Source organism: Ylistrum balloti, unplaced genomic scaffold, assembly GCF_031769215.1.
Source record: "Ylistrum balloti isolate Yb309-2 unplaced genomic scaffold, AGI_CSIRO_Ybal_v1 Utg370464, whole genome shotgun sequence".
Lineage (NCBI taxonomy): Eukaryota > Metazoa > Mollusca > Bivalvia > Pectinida > Pectinidae > Ylistrum > Ylistrum balloti.
The window spans coordinates 578216-605453 of NW_026782306.1; the positions used below are offsets into that span (position 1 = coordinate 578216).

The 27238-nt window shown below is 36.3% G+C and overlaps 1 protein-coding gene across 2 annotated transcripts; it reads left to right on the forward strand.

Annotated features, from left to right (window-relative positions):
* Positions 1-272: 272 nt before the first annotated feature.
* Positions 273-27238, forward strand: LOC132555230 (programmed cell death 6-interacting protein-like). Of its 2 annotated transcripts, XM_060219581.1 has the most exons (19): positions 273-475; positions 1702-1756; positions 2131-2200; positions 2637-2768; positions 3485-3634; positions 4072-4181; positions 4867-4983; positions 5626-5851; positions 7591-7714; positions 12633-12810; positions 14853-15074; positions 17032-17191; positions 17943-18091; positions 18532-18666; positions 18933-19107; positions 20504-20515; positions 23719-23802; positions 24570-24626; positions 25364-27238. In XM_060219581.1, the coding sequence occupies exons 1-19, from the start codon at positions 273-275 to the stop codon at positions 25699-25701; spliced, it is 2697 nt and encodes an 898-aa protein (XP_060075564.1). In that variant the 3' UTR covers positions 25702-27238. The 2 variants fall into 2 exon arrangements, with proteins under 2 accessions (XP_060075564.1, XP_060075563.1); XM_060219580.1 differs by lacking the exons at positions 273-475; positions 1702-1756; positions 2131-2200; positions 2637-2768; positions 20504-20515.

A 27238-nucleotide genomic window follows, 5' to 3' on the forward strand; every position in this document is an offset into this window, starting at 1 on the left:
CCAGAATAAACTTATTAATAAAGTTTGCTGTCTACATATGTAGCAATATCATGGTTAGTCCTAAATCATACTGGATAATGATAGCAACTAGACGAACGTGTAACTAGTGACAGATTCATTCCATTGAGGTGAGGCCTTCTCCCAGATCCAATATTAGCTATGCGAAATCACTTCGTGACAGTGACCAAGGAAGTGTGAGGCTGATTCACGGAATACGTCATTTGGATCTATTTATAGAAAACAGCCATGTGACCAAACAGTTCATTTTCAAGATGGCGGTGTTTCTAGCTGTCCCACTGAAGCAGACTCAGGAAGTGGAACTTGTAAAACCATTGAGGACATTTATTCAGAATACTTTTACTCAAGCTGACCCAGATGATTATAACCAGGCGCTTAATGAATTTAGTAAATTAAGAAACTTAATGATATCTAAATCAGTGGACAAACACGAATCAGCTCTGGAAATTCTTTACCGGTAAGTCGATGGATGGACACAGGTGAAAACGATTTTGTATGGCAAAGTAAACATACCAGTGTCATGCTTATATTGAAATGAATCACTGTGCATATATATCGTCCCTTTAAGGGTTTGTTTAAGTCTGAATCGTGCTTGTATTTTAAAAAGACGGTGCTGTGAACACGACAGACAGAAACCAAACTTCACCTACAGCTTAATTAAGCATATCAAGTCATGTAAATGGTTCTTTAAAAATTCCTTGTGTCACATAAGACGGCAGTCATTCCTTAGGACTTCGCCATTTTCAAATAGACGTAAATGTGTCTGTTAAGGTCATAATATTTCGAAGGCTGAATTTCACTTTTTAAATTGCCTAGATATGACAGTACAAGAAAGTGTCCATTGACCATTGATACTGGACAAAACATGAGATCAGTTTGTTTATACAGCCGTTGAATTAATGATATATAAGACATGCTTGGAGACTAGTTTTGAAACCAATATGTAACTAGTAGGATGAAGGATAAGTGATCATGCCTGTCTTCAATAAAACAATAAAATAGAAATTTCCATGGAAATAAATTAAGATAAATGAATATGTGCTGTGCATTAGAAAAACGCATCATTCTATTCACTCATTGACTTAATTACTGTCGTCTGCTGTATATTCAGCTTTAACATAATAAAGCATTAAGATTGCCTTTGTGTTAAGAACAGCAGTACAACAACCGCATGACCAGTATTAACACTATGTACAATGTACAGGAAACTTATGATAAACAGATTTATGTTTTATTTCTAGTGGATGTCCTGTTTTGTGACACTCATTATTGATCTATCAGAGTTACTTCACTTGGTTTCACTCTGGTATAGAAATGAGCTGACAGTTGTTCCTGGACAAGACTGAGTGAAACCAAGTTAGACCGCACTGTTTATGATAATGGTGCTATGTCTCTGTCTGTGTATATGAGTGCTCATTTAAATTAAGCATTAGTTTAATTGTAATTTAAGTCTTTAAACTTGAAGATGTGACAAAAATTTAAGATGACACTTTTATCCTAAATTAGATAACTTTCAAATTTTTGAGGTTTATAATCTCTCTGTGGTGAAAAGACCAACTTCATATTGTCGTCAGCTTTAAGCTTCAGACATCTGGCAATATTTACTTTTTATTTATTTAAACAGCTTGAGGCAAATACTACCAACACAAAACACAAATGTATAGAATTCTATTTTTTCTGCAGGTATTATGATCAACTTGTTGCCATTGAAGATAAATTACCCATTGCAGAAAATCAGGTAAACCGATATATGCAAACCAGTATTCATATTCATTATAATAAGATGTTGATGAGTTTTGCATACAGATATCTGCATTCTGGCATATAGAATGTAACATGTCAGCTTCCTGGTTGAAATAGATAATGACCACAAACTCTGTTGGTGAAAAAAAAACCTCTGCATTTGGTTATTTCAAATTACCATTTCAACTGCACACATACCCTCAAAGGTCAAGCACTATGACCAGAATTTTGAGGTCATATTTATCTTATCTTGTTAGTGTTCATATTGTGCAATCAGTTGTTGTTTAGATATGCGAACATTATCATTTCCAACACCTGATACTGATAATTTTTATCATCATCTTTTTTACTTCCTTATTATGGTTTCAGATTCGAGTACAGTTTAAATGGAGAGATGCGTTTGACAAGGAGTCCTTGTTTTCAGGGAAAAGAATTTTGGGTATGGCATTTTGAAAATAACATACAAAACATTTCCAATTCTGTGATCTGTATTACAAATAACTCCTAATAAAAGTACCATTTATAGTAATGTAGCAGTAAGTTAAAGGTAAAATGACTCATTGGTGTGATTTATCACAGACTAGTACATGACTATTGACTAAATGATTATCAATATCAGATTTGTCCGCTGTAAGACTGAAAGGCCATAATAGTGGATGTAAAATTGTTATATAAATAAAATAGATATCAATCAATTAACTTTCAAGTTTGTCTATTCTACATAAAGGATTAATTTGAAATTAATTTCATTGGATAAATTCATTGTAATTTCTTTGACCTAGTTATGGTTGTCGAACTATTTAAATTTTCTAAGGAAATTGTACATTTTTTTAGTTATAAATTGTAATTTTCTTAAAATTTACCCTTTAATGTAGCCATTGCATCGGGCAGTTATGAGAAGGTGTGTATGTTGTTCAACATTGCGGCCTTACAGACTCAGATTGCTGAAGTACAGAACCATGATAGTGACGAGGGTCTTAAAAGCTCTGCCAAATATTTCCAGGCAAGTATAATAAAAACTTACAGTTATTGCGATCTCATCTAAACCAGAAATTCTAATTGATAAAATTTTTGTTAATTGTGGAATTCTAGACTTCATTTGTTGGGAGATATTTTTACAACAGTGGTCATATCTTTGATGTTACTAGAATATTCATTAGCAGACAATGAATTTTTCAAAAACAATTAAAATTCATAAATAGAAATCTTCATTCTGTTTTCCTGATGTTATTTACATTGCAGGTGTTTAGATGCTGTTGATTAAAACAATGAAAATATCTGGGTTGATTCTTACATAGTCGTGCTAACAAATAAAAATCTGTGTGTTAGATGTTGGGAATATATTCATTATATTACAATCTACACTGTTTGGACCATAAGTGAATCCATTCAAATCCATTGAAATTCACCTTTAAATTCTCAAACACTACCACAATACTTAGAGTTCTACATTGATCTAGCATCAAATGTCACCACAACCTCTGTATTAATCAGGTTGCAATTTCAACCTACTGTTTAGGTATGCCTATAGTGAAATTTCTCAAAATCCTCACTAGATAATTTGATAGAAGTCCAGGCATGCTTTACTGATTTTAATCAAAAAGATTGAAAATCACAAATAGAATGAGAGTCTTTAAACACTAGTGGAGGTATGATCTGAGCTTTCACTTAGGGCGTGATCTTGACCTTGATAATTGAACTGTGTCCTTGACCTTGTAGCAAGCTGCTGGGATCTATGGTCACATGAAGGATGTGGTGCTGTCCCACGTACAACAGGATCCAACCCCTGACCTGAATCCGGACACGCTCAATGCCCTTGTGGCTCTCATGTTGGCGCAGGCCCAGGAAGCCATCTACAGGAAAGCTGCATCAGGTGAACCCATCTTCCATGGATTGTGTACTAGTATATTCATTCACAGAGGAGAAAGCCTTTTAGCTGATTAAAGTCTTTTTTAGAATTTTAGTTTTCAAAATAAGATAGAAATAAGTAAAAAATGGAATGTTTGTACACAAGCATTATTAACACAGAAGAAAGCCTGTTGGCTTTATGAGAATTTCAGTATTAAATTGAAAAAAAAGAGAATTGGGGAATTAAAATTTTCATTAAATGTTTGCAAAAACTTTTCATTGCTGGAGAAGTTTAGAGAAGTCTGGCTTCAATAACTAATCATTATTACTATATTTTTTTAATTCTTTTTTTGTCCTCTTGGTCATTGTCTTAGACATTCTCATCAGTGTCTATAATACTAGCTTTTCCTGGTGGGTGTTTTTTTCTATAACTACTTCAATATGTAATATTCTCTGTTTCAGACAAAATGAAAGATTCCATGGTGGCTAAGATAGCATTTCAATTGTCTGACCTTTTTGCTGATGCCATGAAACTCATGCAACTACAATCACTTCGAGACCTCTGGCCTAAGGTGAGTTATCTCCCTTCTACAGCTACAGTATTACTTGTTGTCATAAGATTATTGATTGAAACGAAAATCTTTATCTTATTATTGGTGTTTTATTTAGCTGTTTAAGGTCACATTAACCTTCCCTAAAAATTGTATTGTAATGCTTGCTTAAAATTTCAGGATTTGATTTAAAAAATACTGTTTTATCCCAAACAAGGATAAGAGATTTAATGCTACAATTTTATTTTAACACATTATGTAGATAATTGTTGTTTTTTTATATATATTCATGAAAAAAGAAACCATTTCCTCTGAAAAATTCAATAAATTGTATCTGTGCCATATCATTGAAGTGTCTTGTCTACTTTTGGTAGTGACAAGTTTACTCTTTGACAATGCAAAGTCTCCATAAAAATCTTTTCACTATTCAGCACTGGCTGGAAAATAAATATAAAAGTACCAGAATTATATCATGGTTATTAACAGATTTGTCTCCAACAGTTTCAGTGGTAGATTGACAGACTGGTCAATACTAGAATACGTCATTATAAAGTTTGATTGCAATAACTGTGTATCAAAGTCAAATATTTTTAAATTTGTGTTTAACAAGTATTTATTTTGTTCTTAATGCCTGTATCATGCATTATAAATTGACATTCATGTTGTCTATAGATTTGTATCATATGTTGTATTTGTTGATGTGTAGGACTGGGTGGCGACAACAGTGATGAAACAGGCAGCGTTTCATGCAATGGCAGAGTATTATCAGAGCTGTGTGGCCGCTGAGAAGAAATGTTACGGTGAACAAATTAGCAGGCTTCAGGTCAGTGTTAAGATAGGTCAGACCACTAGCCAGTGGTAAGATAGGTCAGACCCCTGGTCAGTGTTAAGATAGGTCAGACCAATTGTCAGTGTTAACATAGGTCAGACCACTGGTCAGTGTTAACATAGGTCAGACCACTGGTCAGTGTTAACATAGGTCAGACCACTGGCCAGTGTTAACATAGGTCAGACCACTGGTCAGTGTTAAGGTAGGTCAGACCACTGGTCAGTGTTAAGATAGATCAGACCACTGGTCAGTGTTAAGATAGATAAGACCACCACTAGTCAGTGTTAAGATAGGTCAGACCACTGGTCAGTGTTAAGATAGCTCAGACCACTGGTCAGTGTTAAGATAGCTCAGACCACAAGTCAGTGTTAAGATAGGTCAGACCAATTGTCAGTGTTTAGATAGCTCAGACCACTGGTCAGTGTTCAGATAGGTCAGACCACTGGTCAGTGGTAAGATAGGTCAGACCACAAGTCAGTGTTAAGGTAGGTCAGACCACTACAGTCCACACAAAAGTAATCAACATTGACCAATCAGTGTAACCAACTGTTCTGTTGTGATCCATTTTAGGCCAGGTAATGTAAACTATGTTTCTGTGATGAATTCTGTATCTTGTTTTATTTCTTCACTTCACAGCATGCTAATGAACTTTTAAGTGCATCCATGACGAGAGGAGGGAGTGTATTCTGCTTTAAGAACGAGCTGGCTCGTGTCAAGCGAGACCTGCAGGCAGCCAAGAAAGATAATGACTTTATCTATCATGATCAGGTGCCTGATGTGAAGTCTCTACCCAGCATTGGCAAGGCAGTCATTGCAAAGCCTATCCCTCTCACCAGCAAACCAATGAGTGAAAGATTTACTGGTCAGTAAATATAGATGCTAAAATGGTCAGTAATTATAAATTACAATTGTCTCTGTTTACTTCTCATTGGATACTAAATATAGATGCTAAAATGGTCAGTAATTATAAGTTACAATTGTCTCTGTTTACTTCTCATTGGATACTAAATATAGATCCTAAAATGGTCAGTAATTATAAATTACAATTGTCTCTGTTTACTTCTCATTGGATACTAAATATAGATGCTAAAATGGTCAGTAATTATAAGTTACAATTGTCTCTGTTTACTTCTCATTGGATACTAAATATAGATCCTAAAATGGTCAGTAATTATAAGTTACAATTGTCTCTGTTTACTTCTCATTGGATACTAAATATAGATCCTAAAATGGTCAGTAATTATAAATTACAATTGTCTCTGTTTACTTCTCATTGGATACTAAATATAGATGCTAAAATGGTCAGTAATTATAAATTACAATTGTCTCTGTTTACTCCATGAACAAATCAGATGCAATTTTTTTTAGATTTATGAAGAGTTTCTGCTATAAAATGTTTAATTGATGTGAAGGATTTATTTCTGTTGATTTCAGGGTGACCCTATGTCATGTCCACAAACTGTAGTATTGATATATTTCCTCGGTTAAATTCATCAATGAAATTGAAAGTCTAGGAAATAACTTTTTTTTTCTGAAAAATCAGGAGTTTATTCCCCAAAAATATATATTTGACAGCATACAAAGTTTCTTCCATATTAAGCCTTTTTGAAGATGCAGTCCTTTTTCAGTTTGAATGAAAGTGGCTAGATTATAAAACTCTAAGTTTAGCTTGTGGAGTTTTATCATATTTGAGACTTCCATGCTGTTGATTTTTTTCTGTACAGTTGTTGAATGTAGTCGACAGAAAAATGTGCTTTCTCTTTCCCATTGTTGTCTATAGTTAATTATGAGCTCCCTCCTTGTAGTCAACTCTAGCCAACAAACTATATTGATGTTATGTAAATATCTATAATTCATAAATAAACAGATGATGAACATATTACCAATAGATCATCTATTAAAATGTTATCTAGGAATTCAAAAACAACAGCACAATTTTCAAATGCAGCAACTGGATATATATTGCCATTTTGAATTTAAATTCAAAATAAAAAAAACATTGTACTAAAGAATTTGGGAAGCTGCTTGATGAACACTGGAAAGATAAACGTTTCTATCATAATTCATGAATCACAAACTTTGCTTAAGCCATTACACCGAACTGTTATTACTTTTGTTTTCATATGTTTATATTTGATATGGATATAGAGGTTTTTTTTTAAAAAAAGCCTGCGTCCATAATTTATCCTAATACATCCTAATATATTGATTAATACTGGATGGTTATGACATTGCCGTTTGATGTCCTATATAATGTCAGTTCAGGGTACATTCTAATATAGAAAGAAAGTTTAACCCGAAAGACAGCAGATTCTCGATACAACCTTGAAATACGTTTAATGAATTTCCGTATAATAACAATTCTGTGTCACGACAAGTAGTATCACTAATTCAATCAAAACGCTCAATATAAATGAGTCCTAAGGAGGAATCCCAAAAGGCATTAGTCTTGACACCGACCTGTTAAATACAGCATGCCAGGAAAGCACATGGGTGCTGCCATTTTTGTTACACTTGCCTGGGGGCGAGACTAAGTACATTCAGTATGGATTGGGATGGAACATGTGGTATGGAGTTAATTATCATTTTTCTTGTCAACAGATTTATTTAGTAAGCTGGTACCCATACCTGTGTTTGAGGCTATGACAGCATTTGATAACAGGAAGGGACAAATAGTCAACACAGAGATTGGCAGGCTACGAGAAAGTACCCAGCTAATGAACAGGTAGGAAAGAGAGTTTGGTATGTCCTTGAATTATTTTGGAACATGATATGGTGTTTAATGTGTTTTGTGATATTATGTGTCTCTCCATAAATTAATACTTACGTCCATTGCCTTTGCATAATATGCCAAGAAATGATTCCGTAGTTGTTTATATTAACGTTACCTGTAGTTGTTCGCCAACAAGACCAGATAGTGCCGAGACATTTTAGTCTAAGTCCCTCTCACAGGCGTGTTCCCAGTGGTGAGGTAGTTTGTTTCATGTCGTGTCCTGTTTGTTAACGTAATTAAATCCCACCTGTTTTTGTTAGCTGCAACTACTAAGTATGCCGACTTGGCAGGGAGATGTCTTGAGAGTGACAGCAAACCTGACAATAGACTATGGAAAAGAGGAGATTGTCCTTTATAATTATGTTGGCAGCGGTGTTACTGAGTTTTATCTGGCATTATCCAAGATAAAAAACTTATACAAGAGGATGGATAAGATAGAGTTGGACATTGAAAGCCTACATGGTGGTGGCAGAGGGAATAAGAAGCATACAACGACTCCAGTGGAAGAGGAAATGCAGATTTGTGAGAGAAGGCCTGCATTATGCTGGCAAATCAAATGGCGCCTGCCCTTAGGAATATAAGTGTGGTGGGACATTGGCAGCACTGGAAATATGGCAGGAATGTGGCAATTGGCTTGGCCACAAGTCTCAGAATAGTGGGTTATCCATGGTTGGAGGTGGATCATAACAGTCTGCACAGTTTCTGAAAAGTAAGGCACGGTAAAGAATGGACGCCAAAACAGATGGGTAGAAGGAGATGCCACTCCAGCAAATAAAAGATCATTTGTTATGGATGATAGAAAGTCTACAAGTACCGGACATGTGCGCCGAGATTAACAAATGTTCCCTATCAGGAAAAGGGAATGTATTAAGCGTTGAATTCACATGGATTAGCCTAAGGCATGCTCTTGGGAACATGAAAATATCGAAAGATAAGAGAATCATTCGTTATTCAGGGCCTTACAACAGTGATTCTCTCTGACAAATCAGACTGAATTATACTATATTCAGCTTAAGAGTCGTTGTGGAAAACTCTGTGAAAGTTTACCTGAGTTAGTGAAGGGCATTCTGAGGCTTACTCTGTTGGCGGATCACAGTGTGACCTCAGAAATTTAGCAAATCTTGGTAAAAGATTTTTTCATAGACATGTTACCAAGATCCAGGTTATGAATAATAGTCCAGGCAAGCAGACCAGCTGAGTTAAATGAGGCTGTCCAGGCGTCCGTTGAATTAGAAGCTCTCAAAAACGCAGAAAAATGTGGTCTGGATTATAAGTCACACACCAGGGTGTTCTACTAAACCTGATATAATAGCCATGCTACAATGTATGGTAAAGGAATTCGTAAAGGAGTAAGGTCTCTTAAGAGGCAACTGTAACGTAACTCTGAGCGGGATTGTTGACATTCACACGAGAAGACAGACTACAGTATTCACAAGATTTATTTACAGTTTTCCTACAATAATATTTCCGGACATTTATTTACAAACATGATCCTCACATTGTTAGTCATATCACCACATACGCATTTCACTCTCATGCATACATAATTACATACTCATAAATGACTACCAAACTACAACAACACTAAGTAACCTAAAAGTCACTGTCAGGCCACCATAGAGTACTCCACAACGTCGCTGTCGTCCGACGTCAACCAATTGTTCCAGATATAAGTAACTGTCACAGCCAAGCAATATTCCCAGAATCCTTGAGTACACCTGGTCGTAAGAACATAGACCACACATCCAAAGCCAAGTAACAGGTATCAACAGATCATCACAATCGACCCCAGAGAAGACATCATGTGGAACTGTGTTCCCACGTCGGCGATGACGTTCCCAGGACGCTGACGCCATACATCTCTATACAAATAATTGACGTCGTCGATTCATATCACGAGACAAATGGATACATCATATACCATTCAGTATATCCAACCCTTCCATATTACTAAGGGTGAAGTTCAAGGCACATATACGCTGGGTATTTGGTACTGACCAATACTTGACCCCGCCTCAGGGCTTCCATACACACAACGAGTGGGTTTTCAGTGTCAGCTATCGCTACGGTGTTGGCCCAACAAGCTACAACAATATAGGAATTGTAATTTACCCTTATTGTATAATAAACTATTTTAATATTACTTATTATTACCAACCACACATTAAATACATATACAACTCTAGTGAAATTCGTTAACATACACGCTTTTACTAAACAAAGAACTGCACGAGCGCCAGTAGTACCCGGTCACCCATAACAATAGCGGTGGCATTTAACGACCCTTTCAAACTCAAAATCTCATTCAAACAGACAAAAACCTATCCAAATACTAGTGATAAGGTTATGAGGTGATATTTGGATGAATCACATTAAAAATACTCACCCCAATCTGTATTTTAGGCGTCGTAGTGAGCCACGTCTTTCCACCCGCTAAGCGTGCTTATTTACCTGTATTATTCTCACCTGTCGCACCTGCGCACGTACGCCCCGTACAGCTCGACGGGTAAGAAAAGGCGCGCTAATTTGAAACTCTAGGGCTAACATAAACCATTTATCGGCATAAAATAATGATTTACTATATATACATAGAAACGGCATGTGACAGCAACAAGGCAGAATTGGGGAACGAAACTGTTATTTCTGTGGGGAACCGGAGTATTACAAATGTTATTGTCCTAAAAGGCACAGTGTGAATGCCGAACATAATGCCAGGAAAGGTAACATGGGTGCATGGTATCACTAAATAGAATCAGGGATGTATGTCAATACTGAAGAATCAGGGATGTGTGTCAATACAGAAGAATCAGGGATGTGTGTCAATACTGAAGAATCAGGGATGTATGTCAATACTGAAGAATCAGGGATGTGTGTCAATACAGAAGAATCAGGGATGTGTGTCAATACAGAAGAATCAGGGATGTATGTCAATACAGAAGAATCAGGGATGTGTGTCAATACAGAAGAATCAGGGATGTGTGTCAATACAGAAGAATCAGGGATGTGTGTCAATACAGAAGAATCAGGGATGTGTGTCAATACAGAAGAATCAGGGATGTATGTCAATACAGAAGAATCAGGGATGTATGTCAATACAGAAGAATCAGGGATGTGTGTCAATACAGAAGAATCAGGGATGTGTGTCAATACAGAAGTGTCAATACAGAAGAATCAGGGATGTGTGTCAATACAGAAGAATCAGGGATGTATGTCAATACAGAAGTGTCAATACAGAAGAATCAGGGATGTGTGTCAATACAGAAGAATCAGGGATGTATGTCAATACAGAAGAATCAGGGATGTGTGTCAATACAGAAGAATCAGGGATGTGTGTCAATACAGAAGTGTCAATACAGAAGAATCAGGGATGTGTGTCAATACAGAAGAATCAGGGATGTATGTCAATACAGAAGTGTCAATACAGAAGAATCAGGGATGTGTGTCAATACAGAAGAATCAGGGATGTATGTCAATACAGAAGAATCAGGGATGTGTGTCAATACAGAAGAATCAGGGATGTGTGTCAATACAGAAGAATCAGGGATGTCTGTCAATACTGAAGAATCAGGGATGTATGTCAATACAGAAGAATCAGGGATGTGTGTCAATACAGAAGAATCAGGGATGTGTGTCAATACAGAAGAATCAGGGATGTATGTCAATACTGAAGAATCAGGGATGTATGTCAATACAGAAGAATCAGGGATGTGTGTCAATACAGAAGAATCAGGGATGTATGTCAATACAGAAGAATCAGGGATGTATGTCAATACAGAAGAATCAGGGATGTGTGTCAATACAGAAGAATCAGGGATGTGTGTCAATACAGAAGAATCAGGGATGTATGTCAATACAGAAGAATCAGGGATGTATGTCAATACAGAAGAATCAGGGATGTATGTCAATACAGAAGAATCAGGGATGTGTGTCAATACAGAAGAATCAGGGATGTTTGTCAATACAGAAGAATCAGGGATGTGTGTCAATACAGAAGTGTCAATACAGAAGAATCAGGGATGTGTGTCAATACAGAAGAATCAGGGACGTATGTCAATACAGAAGAATCAGGGATGTGTGTCAATACAGAAGAATCAGGGACGTATGTCAATACAGAAGAATCAGGGATGTGTGTCAATACAGAAGAATCAGGGATGTGTGTCAATACAGAAGAATCAGGGATGTATGTCAATACAGAAGTGTCAATACAGAAGAATCAGGGATGTGTGTCAATACAGATGAAACAGGGACGTATGTCTAAACAGAAGAATCAGGGATGTATGTCAATACAGAAGAATCAGGGATGTGTGTCAATACAGAAGAATCAGGGATGTGTGTCAATTCAGAAGAATCAGGGACGTATGTCAATACAGAAGGGATTGGTTTGATGGCTGATCGTTGATACAGGTGCCACTCTAACTTTGTGTGATGTTTATCAAAACGTCCCAGAAAAAAATACACCTGAATTGCAAGTTTCCATGGGATATTTTGATGGCCAATGGTGAACCAGTGACAATTTTTAGGAAGGCAAAATTCCTAGTTACAATTTACAATCAAGTCATGAAATGTTGACAGAGTGTCTCTCACACAGATCTAAAGTCAAATCTCAAGAACATCTCAACAGATTTGGTTCATATTTACCAATAGTTATCATAAAGTTGTATTCTGGTTTGTATAGGAGCAGGAGCATTATTGTCTACTCTAGACTTTCTTAGTTCTGACTTTTCCTTGACTGCTACTATCACAGTATTTTCTAATTAAAACATACATAGGTCGATACAATCCATTTTTGTTTGATTTGTGAAAAATTGAGGAAAAAAACACAAAAAAAACCAGTTACACACTTCCTCAATTTGTTGTTATTTTTTAACAGTGTGCTAGCATCCTTAAACCTGCCTGCAGCCATTGAGGACCTGTCTGGAAACAAGGTTCCACAGTCTGTCCTTGACAAGGCTGCTCAGATAAAACAAGAAGGAGGCATGCAGTATATAGACAAGCTGATGAGGGACCTCCCAGAGCTCTTACAGCGTAACCGAGAAATCCTGGACGAGGTAAGATTAAAGACTTACCCAAACTCATACAGCGTAACCGAGAAATCCTGGTCGAGGTAAGATTAAAGACTTACCCAAACTCTTACAGCGTAACCTAGATATCCTGGATGAGGTAAGATTGGAGACTTCTCCAAACACTTACAGTGAGAAATCCTGGATGAGGTTAGATTGGAGACTTCTCCAAACTCTTACAGTGAGATATCCTGGATGAGGTAAGATTGGAGACTTCTCCAAACACTTAACAGTGAGAAATCCTGGATGAGGTTAGATTAAAGACTTACACAAACTCTTACAGTGAGAAATCCTGGATGAGGTAAGATTGGAGACTTCTCCAGACACTTAACAGTGAGAAATCCTGGATGAGGTAAGATTGGAGACTTCTCCAAACACTTAACAGTGAGAAATCCTGGATGAAGTAAGATTGGAGACTTCTCCAAACTCTTACAGTGAGATATCCTGGATGAAGTAAGATTGGAGACTTCTCCAAACTCTTACAGTGAGAAATCCTGGATGAGGTAAGATTGGAGACTTCTCCAAACTCTTACAGTGAGATATCCTGGATGAGGTAAGATTGGAGACTTCTCCAAACACTTAACAGTGAGAAATCCTGGATGAAGTAAGATTGGAGACTTCTCCAAACACTTACAGTGAGATATCCTGGATGAAGTAAGATTGGAGACTTCTCTAAACACTTACAGTGAGAAATCCTGGATGAGGTAAGATTGGAGACTTCTCCAAACTCTTACAGTGAGAAATCCTGGATGAGGTAAGATTGGAGACTTCTCCAGACACTTAACAGTGAGAAATCCTGGATGAGGTAAGATTGGAGACTTCTCCAAACACTTAACAGTGAGAAATCCTGGATGAGGTAAGATTGGAGACTTCTCCAAACACTTAACAGTGAGAAATCCTGGATGAGGTAAGATTGGAGACTTCTCCAAACTCTTACAGTGAGATATCCTGGATGAGGTAAGATTGGAGACTTCTCCAAACACTTAACAGTGAGAAATCCTGGATGAAGTAAGATTGGAGACTTCTCCAAACTCTTACAGTGAGAAATCCTGGATGAGGTAAGATTGGAGACTTCTCCAAACTCTTACAGTGAGAAATCCTGGATGAGGTAAGATTGGAGACTTCTCCAAACACTTACAGTGAGAAATCCTGGATGAGGTAAGATTGGAGACTTCTCCAAACTCTTACAGTGAGAAATCCTGGATGAGGTAATATTGGAGACTTCTCCAAACTCTTACAGTGAGATATCCTGGATGAGGTAAGATTGGAGACTTCTCCAAACTCTTACAGTGAGATATCCTGGATGAGGTAAGATTGGAGACTTCTCCAAACACTTAACAGTGAGAAATCCTGGATGAAGTAAGATTGGAGACTTCTCCAAACTCTTACAGTGAGATATCCTGGATGAAGTAAGATTGGAGACTTCTCCAAACACTTAACAGTGAGAAATCCTGGATGAGGTAAGATTGGAGACTTCTCCAAACTCTTACAGTGAGAAATCCTGGATGAGGTAAGATTGGAGACTTCTCTAAACATTTACAGTGAGAAATCCTGGATGAGGTTAGATTAAAGATTTCCCAGAATTCTTACAGCCTAACCGAGAAATCCTGGATGAGGTAAGATTAAAGACTTACCCAAACTCTTACAGCGTAACCTAGATATCCTGGATGAGGTAAGATTGGAGACTTCTCCAAACACTTACAGTGAGAAATCCTGGATGAGGTTAGATTGGAGACTTCTCCAAACTCTTACAGTGAGATATCCTGGATGAGGTAAGATTGGAGACTTCTCCAAACACTTAACAGTGAGAAATCCTGGATGAGGTTAGATTAAAGACTTACACAAACTCTTACAGTGAGAAATCCTGGATGAAGTAAGATTGGAGACTTCTCCAAACACTTAACAGTGCAGTGACTATATCACACTTGGTATTACTTGTCAGTTGAATCTTGTGTGATCTATGTTAATCTTATTACATTTATAAACCTTTCTATCCAATCACAGAATCTGTTACATCTGTATGTTGATAGGCTACACGAGAGCTAGAAGAAGAAGAGACATCAGACACCAAGTTGCGCGAACAATTCAAGGAACGATGGTCTCGTACACCATCAGAGAAACTTACCAAGACGCTGAAGGAAGAATGTACAAAATACAAGAGTATCCTTGATGCAGCTATTGGTGCTGACCGTATAGTACAGGAGAAATATGCTAAACACAAAGAGGCCATTGCTATACTCTCTAAACCACAGGTAAAATCATTATGATACTCTCTAAACCACAGATTAAGTTCATTGTTTTACTCTTTAAACCAGAGGTAAAAGTCATTATTATACTCTCTGAACCACAGGTTAAAATAATCTTTTTACTCCCTGAACCACAGGTTTAAGTTAATCTTTTTACTCCCTGAACCACAGGTTTAAGTTAATCTTTTTACTCCCTGAACCACAGGTTTAAGTTCATCTTTTTACTCCCTGAACCACAGGTTTAAGTTCATCTTTTTACTCCCTGAACCACAGGTTTAAGTTCATCTTTTTACTCCCTGAACCACAGGTTTAAGTTAATCTTTTTACTCTCTAAACCACATGTTAAAACCATCTTTTTACTCCCTAAACAACAGGTTAAGTTCATCTTTTTACTCCCTAAACAACAGGTTAAGTTCATCTTTTTACTCCCTAAACCACAGGTTAAGTTCATCTTTTTACTCCCTAAACCACAGGTTAAGTTCACCTTTTTACTCTCTGAACCACAGGTAAAAGTCATTGTTATACTCCCTAAACCACAGGTTAAAATCACCTTTTCACTCTCTGAACCACAGGTAAAAGTCATTGTTATACTCCCTAAACCACAGGTTAAAATCACCTTTTTACTCTCTGAACCACAGGTAAAAGTCATTGTTATACTCCCTAAACCACAGGCTAAAATCACCTTTTTACTCTCTGAACCACAGGTAAAAGTCATTGTTATACTCCCTAAACCACAGGCTAAAATCACCTTTTTACTCTCTGAACCACAGGTAAAAGTCATTGTTATACTCCGTAAACCACAGGTTAAAATCACCTTTTTACTCTCTGAACCACAGGTAAAAGTCATTGTTATACTCCTTAAACCACAGGTTAAGTTCATTATTCTACTATCTAAACCACAGGTAAAAGTCATTGTTATACTCCGTAAACCACAGGTTAAGTTCATTATTCTACTATCTAAACCACAGGTAAAGGTAATAATTCAATCCTTTTACAGTTCTTGTTATCGCCCACTAGCTTCATTGGGCGGGGGATATTCAAATGGGTTCTGTCTGTTTGTCTGGATACTGCTTTCCGCATGTTATCTTTTGAAGGAACAAATAAATTATGATGAGACTTGCTCGGTAAACTTGTTACCTTAACCCTTTGCCCAAGCTTGATTATCGGCAAATTCTGTACATATTTATTGAGGCTGTTGTGACATGATTGGCTGGTATCAGTTTTCCATGTAGCTGACTTTAAATGTATATATTTTACAAATGAACACTGACGGGGGATCTTGATAACTATGTCTTTGTTGCTCTTGTGTATGTTCCTGATTCATGATAACTAATGTATATATAACATTTGAGATTGATTGTTAACAGAGATGGCAGACCTCTGGCTTGTTATGTCTTTTTTTTTCCTTAGAATGTACAGAAGCTTCTTGTAAACAAAGGTACCTTTATAGTGGTCCCTGGTCCAGGACTGACTGGTCTCTAGTCCAGGACTGACTGGCCCTGGTCCAGGACTGACTGGGCCCTGGTCCAGGACTGACTAGTCCAGGACTGACTGGTCTCTAGTCCAGGACTGACTGGTGTCTCTAGTCCAGGACTGACTGGTCTCTAGTCCAGGACTGACTGGGCCCTGGTCCAGGACTGACTGGTCTCTAGTCCAGGACTGACTGGGCCCTGGTCCAGGACTGCCTGGTCTCTAGTCCAGGACTGACTGGTCTCTAGTCCAGGACTGACTGGGCCCTGGTCCAGGACTGACTGGTCTCTAGTCCAGGACTGACTGGTCTCTAGTCCAGGACTGACTGGCCCTGGTCCAGGACTGACTGGTCTCTAGTCCAGGACTGACTGGGCCCTGGTCCAGGACTGACTGGTCTCTAGTCCAGGACTGACTGGCCCTGGTATTAACCTGTGAAGGTAAAACAGCTCTGACCTTGCTGGAAAAGAGACTTATTGATAGATGATATTTACAGGTTGACCTTGAGAAGTCAATTCCTTCATCTGGAGGAGGTAGTGGTCAGCAGAGTAGCCCAGCGGTCACCAGTTTACGACAAATGATGGAGGAAGTGGAGACCATGAAGGCTGAACGGGATGTCATAGAGTCAGAAATTAAGGATGCCACGTTTGATATGAGTAAGACTTTTTGTTGGTCTTTGCCAGTGGAGTCTTTAGGTTGTTACTGAATTACTGTTACATTCTATCACCATTTTTTATATTGGTCTTTTGTCAATGAACGTCAGAACTCTGACCCTATATATAGTGATTAAAATAAACAACTTGCGTCTGGTTCAGCATTTGTCTTAGAAGTCAGAACAATGCAAACTACTACTCTGTCAGTCTAGCATTGGTTTGCACTCGTTTGTAGACACCTTGGTCATTAAAGTGTTACTTTGATCTTAAACCAGACAAATGATTTAGAGTTAATTGTAAACCAGACAAATGATTTAGAGTTTATTGTAAACCAGACAAATGATTTAGAGTTAATTGTAAACCAGACAAATGATTTAGAGTTAATTGTAAACCAGACAAATGATTTAGAGTTTATTGTAAACCAGACAAATGATTTAGAGTTAATTGTAAACCAGACAAATGATTTAGAGTTAATTGTAAACCAGACAAATGATTTAGAGTTAATTGTAAACCAGACAAATGATTTAGAGTTTATTGTAAACCAGACAAATGATTTAGAGTTAATTGTAAACCAGACAAATGATTTAGAGTTAATTGTAAACCAGACAAATGATTTAGAGTTTATTTTAAACCAGACAAATTGTTGAACAAGAAATACTACTGTTGTATTATTTTCATGGTAAATTTTGTTAATTATATTTGGTACAAAGGCAACACAAAGGCATAACATGTATGTGTTGCTTTTGTTTTGTAGCGGGTAAATTTATGGCTGCCATGACTGCGAACGGCCTGGTTAATGAGGAAGAATTATCTGGCGCCGAGCTGGACCAGATTTATAGTCCACTACGTGAACAAGTCACAAACAGTGTCCAAAGTCAAGAGCTTCTCCTGGGAAAAATACAGGTATGTGTCTTACAGGTAAAATACAGGTATGTGTCTTACAGGGTAAAATACAAGTACGTCTTTTAGCAGGTAAAATACAGGTATGTGTCTTACAGGGTAAAATACAAGTACGTCTTTTAGCAGGTAAAATACAGGTATGTGTCTTACAGGGTAAAATACAAGTACGTCTTTTAGCAGGTAAAATACTGGTATGTGTCTTACAGGGTAAAATACAAGTACGTCTTTTAGCAGGTAAAATACAGTTTTGTGTCTTAGGGGGTTAAACACGGGTATAAAGCAATATGCACTTATGTTCACTTATATGTGATGAAAATGAAATCCTGTCTTCACCTTTTGTGTCTGACAAAAATAAATCACAGTCATTAAATAATGTAAGGATTAAGTAACTTTGTCAATAGAATTCTGATTAAAATTTCTAGCAGTGACATTTAATATTTCAGAATGCTAACACACAGTTCTGTCATGAGAAGGCGTCTAGTCAGGGAGGCGCTCAGCGTGAAGCGCTACTTAAGGATCTGGCCTCGGGCTTTGACATGTACATGCAGCTGAAAGGCAACTTGGAAGAAGGCACGAAGGTACAAGTGATATATAGCCAACACGTGTGATGACATGGAGATATTTCTATAAAGCATAAAGTGTAGTAATGAAATTGGTATACATTTGTTTTTATTTGTATTGCATAAACACTGTTATTGTGTGTATATGTTGAATACAAAATCTACTCGAGTGTTTATTTCTATTCATTACTAAACACTATCTTAGTGTTTACATATAAATTGGTCATGTATGATTCTCACATAAAACTTTGACTTGCTCATGTCATTTTCCTTTTCAATCACAGTTTTATAATGATCTTACTCCACTTCTGGTGAAACTCCAAAGTAAGATCCATGACTTCTGTTTCGCGCGGAAGACAGAAAAAGATGAACTGATGTCAGACTTACAAAAGTCCATTGTCCAACAACCATCAGCTGCTGCTCCAGCAGCTCCTAGTTATCAACAGCCAACCAGTACAGGTATGTTACCGTTCATGGCAATTATTGGGTAACACTCGAGTTAGTCAGCGTGTTGGGGTTTGGTCTATTGGCTTGAAATAGTTACTAAGTTATGTCTGATATTTATTTCTGAGAAGGAGATGTATATAATAGTTGTAAATGATCTGTTTACCTTTATTTATATTAATGCTTTAATCTCGAGTAGGAGATGATTGTTGTTTATAATTTAGTAGACTAATTGATAGCCAATGAAAACAATATTACATCTGGTATCACAACATCAAATTCTTGTAAAATCTTACAGAAATGATACTGTGACATTTTGTTTGCTTTGCTAACTATTGAATAGATGTGTCATTTAGAGTTTTCTTTTTACATACATACCTACACACAATTCAAGTATCAATTATGTAGAATTTTCTGTGCTGCAAAATCCCAGATTATATGGATGCACAAGCTTTCTGTCCTCAGCACCTCTGACACCAGTTATATAATCATTTTGTTCCTTAACTATCATTCTGTTCAATAGAAAGATATTTCCAATGCATTCTGATAATCAAGAAATTTGAAATATCAATCATACTTTCATTATCCTGAAGAAAAAATACAAGAGCAACAAAACAAAAGACCAAAAAAATCAAATGAAATAAACAAAAAAAGAATTGAAAAAAGAAAATAAAATTGATAAAAAAAAGAAAGTTTATAATCTGATTTGAAATTCCATTAATTACAGGAAATTCTTGCTTTAATCTACTTAATACTTTCCTATCCTATAAATATATATAGTGAAATTCCTAATTTTTATTCTCACTTGTCAGTGCTCTTAGTAACATACAGAGACCATCACTATAACATTTCTCAATGGATACTGTTGTAGTCTTACCTCAAATACTTGTGGATTTATTAGATTTTTGAAAATTAGGAGAAGAAATGTGACCAGCTTACACCTATACATGTATTCATTGTCTTTTATGAGATATTCTTAAATAAACATGTATTTAAAATTCCATAAATGAAAAATGACTCAAAATTCATTATAGTCAGAAGAATTTACAAATGTTTGACATGAGACAGATATAAATGAGAGAAACCTAAATTGAATATTGTATTTGATAAGCTTAGCTAAGAAAGAAAACAGGAAATGTTTGTTCATGTGGACGAGCTCGGTTATTTGACACTTTAAACGAAACATTTCAAGAACAAAATGGAAGGGACCTGCACCTTTTGATACAGGCCTAGAAAGGCATTAGCAATGCTTTTCCAAAATAATTTCTGTCTTTATTTCATAACTGAACAATTCTGGTACAACTGGTTAGACTTGTATTTGAAAGTTGACCTAATTTCAGTGGATTTCTGGTTTATGTTTATACATTGATTTCTCTGTCTAAACAAGTGATGTAAACCTCTCCTATTGTAGGGCCTTATGGAGGTAACGTTTTGCATGCTTGCTCATCCCTCTGTGTGTTATGAGTTGTTTTGCCAGAAATCACCATTAATCAGTGTCAAGATTATATTAAAAAGCCAGTGATAATGAGCTTGACTAAAACAGTGTTTATTAATGTAATAGGTTTTAGATAAAGAAGTCAATTATTGAGTTTTTCTGTTCGTTGCCTCAGACTTCATGATTACATAAACTAAATAATCTGTTACAGACTTTAACATGTAACAATGCTCCACTAATATATCTTAAGGTGTAACTTTACCACGAAACAAAAATATGTAACTTTACCACGAAACTAAAATATGTAACATTACCACGAAACCAAAGGGTGTAACTTTACCACGAAACTAAAAGGTGTAACTTTACCACAAACTAAAATGTGTAACTTTACCACGAAACTAAAAGGTGTAACTTTACCACAAACTAAAAGGTGTAACTTTACCACAAACTAAAATGTGTAACTTTACCACGAAACTAAAAGGTGTAACTTTACCACAAACTAAAATGTGTAACTTTACCACGAAACTAAAAGGTGTAACTTTACCACGAAACTAAAAGGTGTAACTTTACCACGAAACTAAAAGGTGTAACTTTACCACAAACTAAAAGGTGTAACTTTACCACGAAACAAAAATATGTAACTTTACCACGAAACTAAAATATGTAACTTTACCACGAAACTAAAATATGTAACATTACCACGAAACCAAAGGGTGTAACTTTACCACGAAACTAAAAGGTGTAACTTTACCACGAAACAAAAATATGTAACTTTACCACGAAACTAAAATATGTAACATTACCACGAAACCAAAGGGTGTAACTTTACCACGAAACTAAAAGGTGTAACTTTACCACGAAACTAAAAGGTGTAACTTTACCACAAACTAAAATGTGTAACTTTACTACGAAACTAAAAGGTGTAACTTTACTACGAAACTAAAATGTGTAACTTTACCATGAAACTAAAAGGTGTAACTTTACCATGAAACTAAAAGGTGTAACTTTACTACGAAACTAAAATATGTAACTTTACCACAAACTAAAAGGTGTAACTTTACTACGAAACTAAAATGTGTAACTTTACCATGAAACTAAAAGGTGTAACTTTACCACGAAACTAAAAGGTGTAACTTTACCACGAAACTAAAAGGTGTAACTTTACCACAAACTAAAAGGTGTAACTTTACTACGAAACTAAAAGGTGTAACTTTACTACGAAACTAAAAGGTGTAACTTTACCACAAACTAAAATGTGTAACTTTACTACGAAACTAAAAGGTGTAACTTTACCACGAAACTAAAAGGTGTAACTTTACCACGAAACTAAAAGGTGTAACTTTACCACAAACTAAAAGGTGTAACTTAACTACGAAACTAAAAGATGTAACTTTACCACGAACTAAAATGTGTAACTTTACTACGAAACTAAAAGGTGTAACTTTACTACGAAACTAAAATATGTAACTTTACCATGAAACTAAAAGGTGTAACTTTACCACAAACTAAAAGGTGTAACTTTACCACGAAACTAAAATGTGTAACTTTACTACGAAACTAAAAGGTGTAACTTTACTACGAAACTAAAAGGTGTAACTTTACTACGAAACTAAAATGTGTAACTTTACCATGAAACTCAAATGTGAAACTCTACATAAAAGTTTTCCTGACATACTTAAACCTTGCTAACTCATCAGGACCATGGGAAAACTTCGAGATAAAACAAGTATTATATTTAAGTGAATTTGAATGTTTTGTTTAAAGTTAGGAAGGGACCAGTGAAATGCGTTGAGTTAAACAGGTTCTTTGAGTTATACCAGTTAGAGATAACAAGGTTCGACTGTACATATAAAAGTTATATAAATCAACCTTTACAACATATATACTTTCTAAGTGTTTTTATTTCATTATATTTTTAACTGAGAGAAATGCTGACATTGTAGACAAAGGTAAACCTGTGAGAAATAGATCACAGATCAGCATTGTGACAGTTTTATTTTTTAGGTTAAGCTCACCCAATTGAGCTAAAGAGAAGTTACCTCTAGTCTAGCATTTTATTGAAGCTAGTATTTACAAGGATTACATATTCCCATTGTGGAAAAGACTCTTTCTTGAGTTTCCAGGGAATATAGCAAGGCTTATGAAAGTAATGCTAAACAGTATTTCTGAGGTCCTACATGGGCACAATTGTAAAACATTTTTTGTCCTGTCTCTGCCTTGATTCAAACCAGGAACTTCTGGTTTACTAGTCTAATGCTCGTGTGATCTAAAACATAGGATCTATCCAACCCGGCGATATATTACAGGTATTTACTGGTATTACACACCTACACACCCTTTATGATTATTTTTGTGGCCAGATAAACAGTTGACAGTTTTTGATGACATGATGTACCAGGTACATCATATTTAGGAAACATGCAAAGGAACCCTGCAAAATGAAAACTTCACTTTAAATTTTACTGCAACAAAAAAAATCCAAAGATATGATCTCTGCCTCCTCAGTAATTTTAGGAATTATTTTTGTTTTTCTCTGTGTTGTTTTTCAGTTGATTTCTCATGTTTAATTTTGGTTTTGTCTATATTCACATCTTTGTCTTGATTTAGATAAGATTTTGCTTCACAGCACTTTCACCTCCTCACCCCTAATACTTTTGTTACAGTCTTTCCAGTGTAACACTCGTTTAGTTGACATATCCTTGTCAGATATCATTGGTTACAGTATTTGTCCAGTAATAAGTCCATGTCTGGTAATTAGCTCATGTCTGGTTATAAGTCTTTGTGTGATAATAAGCCCATGTCTGGTAATTAGCTCATGTCTGGTAATAAGCCCATGTCTGGTAATAACCCCACGTCTGGTAAGAACCCCATGTCTGGTAATTAGTCTATGCCTGTTATAAGTCCATCTTGCTGATAAGCCAAATACAGACTAAATCTATTCCACTGTCTTGCACCCGTCTGACATTGATAAGAAGTAACATGTTGGCTCCCTAGAGTTATTATTGAATAAATACTGTAATGTTCAGAGAGAATTATTCAAGGTAAAAATGGACAAATGTGTTGCCATATCAGTTTGGTTGATGGGGGAAAGTGGAGGTGAGAGTGCTGTATACTACAGTTTGGTTTGCTATGTAATCTATCATTATCTAGCTTTACTTTATGTTTCTCTTTCTCTCTTTTTTATCAATCAGAAACATCTAAGAGCCGGGTTCCACCCCCACGCCCTCCCCCTCCCTCGTTAACATCAACCCAGCAGCCGGCCACAGCACCCACTGGTATGGTCACATGACAACTTCTACATGTTTATCAATAAGACGAGAGCCATATTGGTCTTATTCTCATCAACACTATCAGAATTTGTTTTTCAGGGGACATATGTTGATTAAATCCATTATTCAATAATAAGTGAATATTTAGTGGGAAAAATCAGCCAGTGCCCCAACACTTGATTCCTTAGATTTTCACCTCGGTTGATAATTTTTTGTCATTCATGTGGGTTGTAGTATTTGCTTAATAGAGTTGTGTTTACTAGTGCTAAGTGTAACTATTCATAATAATCAACCTCACGTGAGTTGTGTGATTAACAATGTGCTTAATATGTAATGATGACAAAAGTTAAAACACTTTAGTAAACTGAAGCTGGACTAGTAAACAACAGGCAGGTGCTTTAGTGTAGTTTTCTGTGCTCAACTTATCAGTTAGAAATGATGTTTAAAAAAAAAGAATTCAGTAAGATTTAGATCAATACTGACCGTAAATTAAAGCTGTCGTAAATTAAGCTGTCTTTGCTAACTAGACTGCTTTGATGATAGAATAAGTTACGCACAGTATGTTTTCCTATTTATTTTGTCTTTATAAATATGTGGACAATTTCATATGTAATACTATCTATTTTTCTGTATCTTTTCTATAGATAAATGATGTATTTATGATTTCAAGCACAATGCCTACACACCAGCCTTCTTTAAGCTGAACTGTATTTGTGATTTTCTGAATAATTCCAAACTTAACACTTGTATGTAACAAATTTTTGTTTTACTAGGTACCCAGCCCAGTGGTCCGTCCGCTCCGCCCTCCCAACCACCAGCACAAAACTACAGTAAGTCAGCTGATTGGAGATTCAGAACTATGAAACCAGATTCTACAAACACACCCCTACTACAGGACAGTACAAACACGCCCCTACTACAGGACAGGACAGTACAAACACGCCCCTACTACAGGACAGTACAAACACACCCATACTACAGGACAGTACAAACACGCCCCTACTACAGCACAGTACAAACACACCCCTACTATAGGACAGTACAAACACACCCATACTACAGGACAGTACAAACACACCCCCACTACAGGAAAGATAGACCTGTCACTACAAACACACCCCTACTACAGGAAAGATAGACCTGTCACTTCAAACACACCCCTACTACAGGAAAGATAGACCTGTCACTTCAAACACACCCCTACTACAGGAAAGATAGACCTGTCACTTCAAACACACCCCTACTACAGGAAAGATAGACCTGTCACTTCAAACACACCCCTACTACAGGAAAGATAGACCTGTCACTTCAAACACACCCCTACTACAGGAAAGATAGACCTGTCACTTCAAACACACCCCTACTTCAGGACAGTATTCTAGTTACCAGTAGCATATGACAATGATACCAATTTTAATTAACTAGATAATTATATTGTATTTTGTTGTTGTAACTTTTTTTATCTAAGAAGTGGTTGGAGTTAATTTTCTGATTTTTTACATTTTGTTAAAACCAGAAGCTTTTTGTTTGTCTGTTATCTTCATCATTAATGATTTTGACCTTTTAGATCAGCCTGGAGGTTGGGGAGCACCTGCGTACGGTGGAGCACCACAACAAGACCCGAATAGGTCAATGCCGGCCATGCCGTCAGGCTTTAACCCTTATAATCCTTATATGGGACAGCAGTATCAGCCACCTCCGTATCCAGGGCAACAACAACCATACCCTGGGCAACAACAACCACAGTATCCCGGGCAACAACAGCCATACCCTCAACAACAACAATATCCTGGTCAGCCACCATACCCCCAACAACAGCAGTACCCTGGTCAACAGCAGTACCCCGGATACCCCAATCAACAACAGGGCCAACCACCCTACCCCCAGAACACCCAGTGGAGATAGGGAACATACGATGTGAAGACTGAAATTGTGATAGGTTGACTATAAATTTTCGCCTGATTTATTTCTCTTTATGGACTCTGACCTGCAGTTGCTAGTGTAACGGACACATAAGAGGACACAAAGGATAGTGCTTTTTTGTGACCTAGTAGATTCATTTGATGGATATCACCAAATACAAAGATTAGTGCTCTTTTTGTTGAAGGCTGACTTTTAACTCTAATTTGATATATCATCCTGGAAATTCGGAAGAGTAGATTTTTTAGTTATCTCCCCTGCTTCATATTATTTCAAATTTGTCACTGTGTTTTCTCTATACACAAATAGTCGTATTTCGTGTTGCAATTCCTTAATTTGTGACATTCACCGTAGAATTCATAATAAACTGAAAGGTTCTGGTCATGAAACGTCTTTATCATTTCAAATCTCGTTCATGGATTAAACATCTGTAAGATAGGGGCGTCCACTTAAATTAGTGAACATCACCATGATAAGGCGGCAGATCAGTCCTCTCTGGATGTTTTGTGTGTTTACAAAATATAAGAATATTACTTCTTTATGACAAAAATTTGCTTCTAAAAGCATCTGCTGTGAAATCATTAATTGTTGTGAGAGATTTATTTTCGTTGTTTTCATGGGCACTCCATATCCATGAAATGTTATATGAACTGATATAATTAGTTTGAGGGTATTTGCTGAGCTGTATTTATCCACAAAAACAAATGATCAGGAATCGATGATTTTTTTTGGAAAAACCATTAAAATTCAACCCCACGAAAATATGTGATTTTTACAGGATGTTACGAGTAACCCCATTTTTCAGAATCTGCATGAAACTTGCAAAATTCTCATTTGACAGTTTGTGTGCTTTCTTCACTAAGTCATGTCCAGCTAGATGACACTTATGGAAAAATTTCAATCTTGGATCAATCAGTACTTAAAATCTTGTATATACAGATATATACTCCGTTTGACTTGTGTATCATGTTGATCAGTCATACTTCTGACAAAAATATTGGAAAATTCATCTTTGTCTTAGTAATGCAAGTAACTTTTACCTCAAATATCTTTACAGAATGTACTCCAAACACCCTGTCAACATACCTGGTACTTTCTAAATATACTGTTTCTGTGAAAAAGAGGGTTTGTTATTGAGTGTACCTTTTTTGTAAGTTTTGATAATTACTCAATATATTCATCAGAAATTCATTAAATAAACTAAAAATGATGAAAAATTCTCAGACAATTGTTCAGGATAGTGTGAATTACCTGTATTTGCCCAGGAAATAACCACGAGCATATCAGGAAGTGCTATTGATTGTGTTTTTTTTTTTTAAATAAACTAATGTGATTCTATTTTTATGACTCACATTGTGAGTATTTATGTATCTTAAATAGTATCTATACTGTATATAGATAGGAGATGAAATGTTTCTCAATTCTCTATTGTCATGTATTACTGAAATTGGAAATGATGTCCATTTCCAAAAATATAGATATTTCAAATTATTTAAGAAGTCTAATAAATTCTTCAATACAT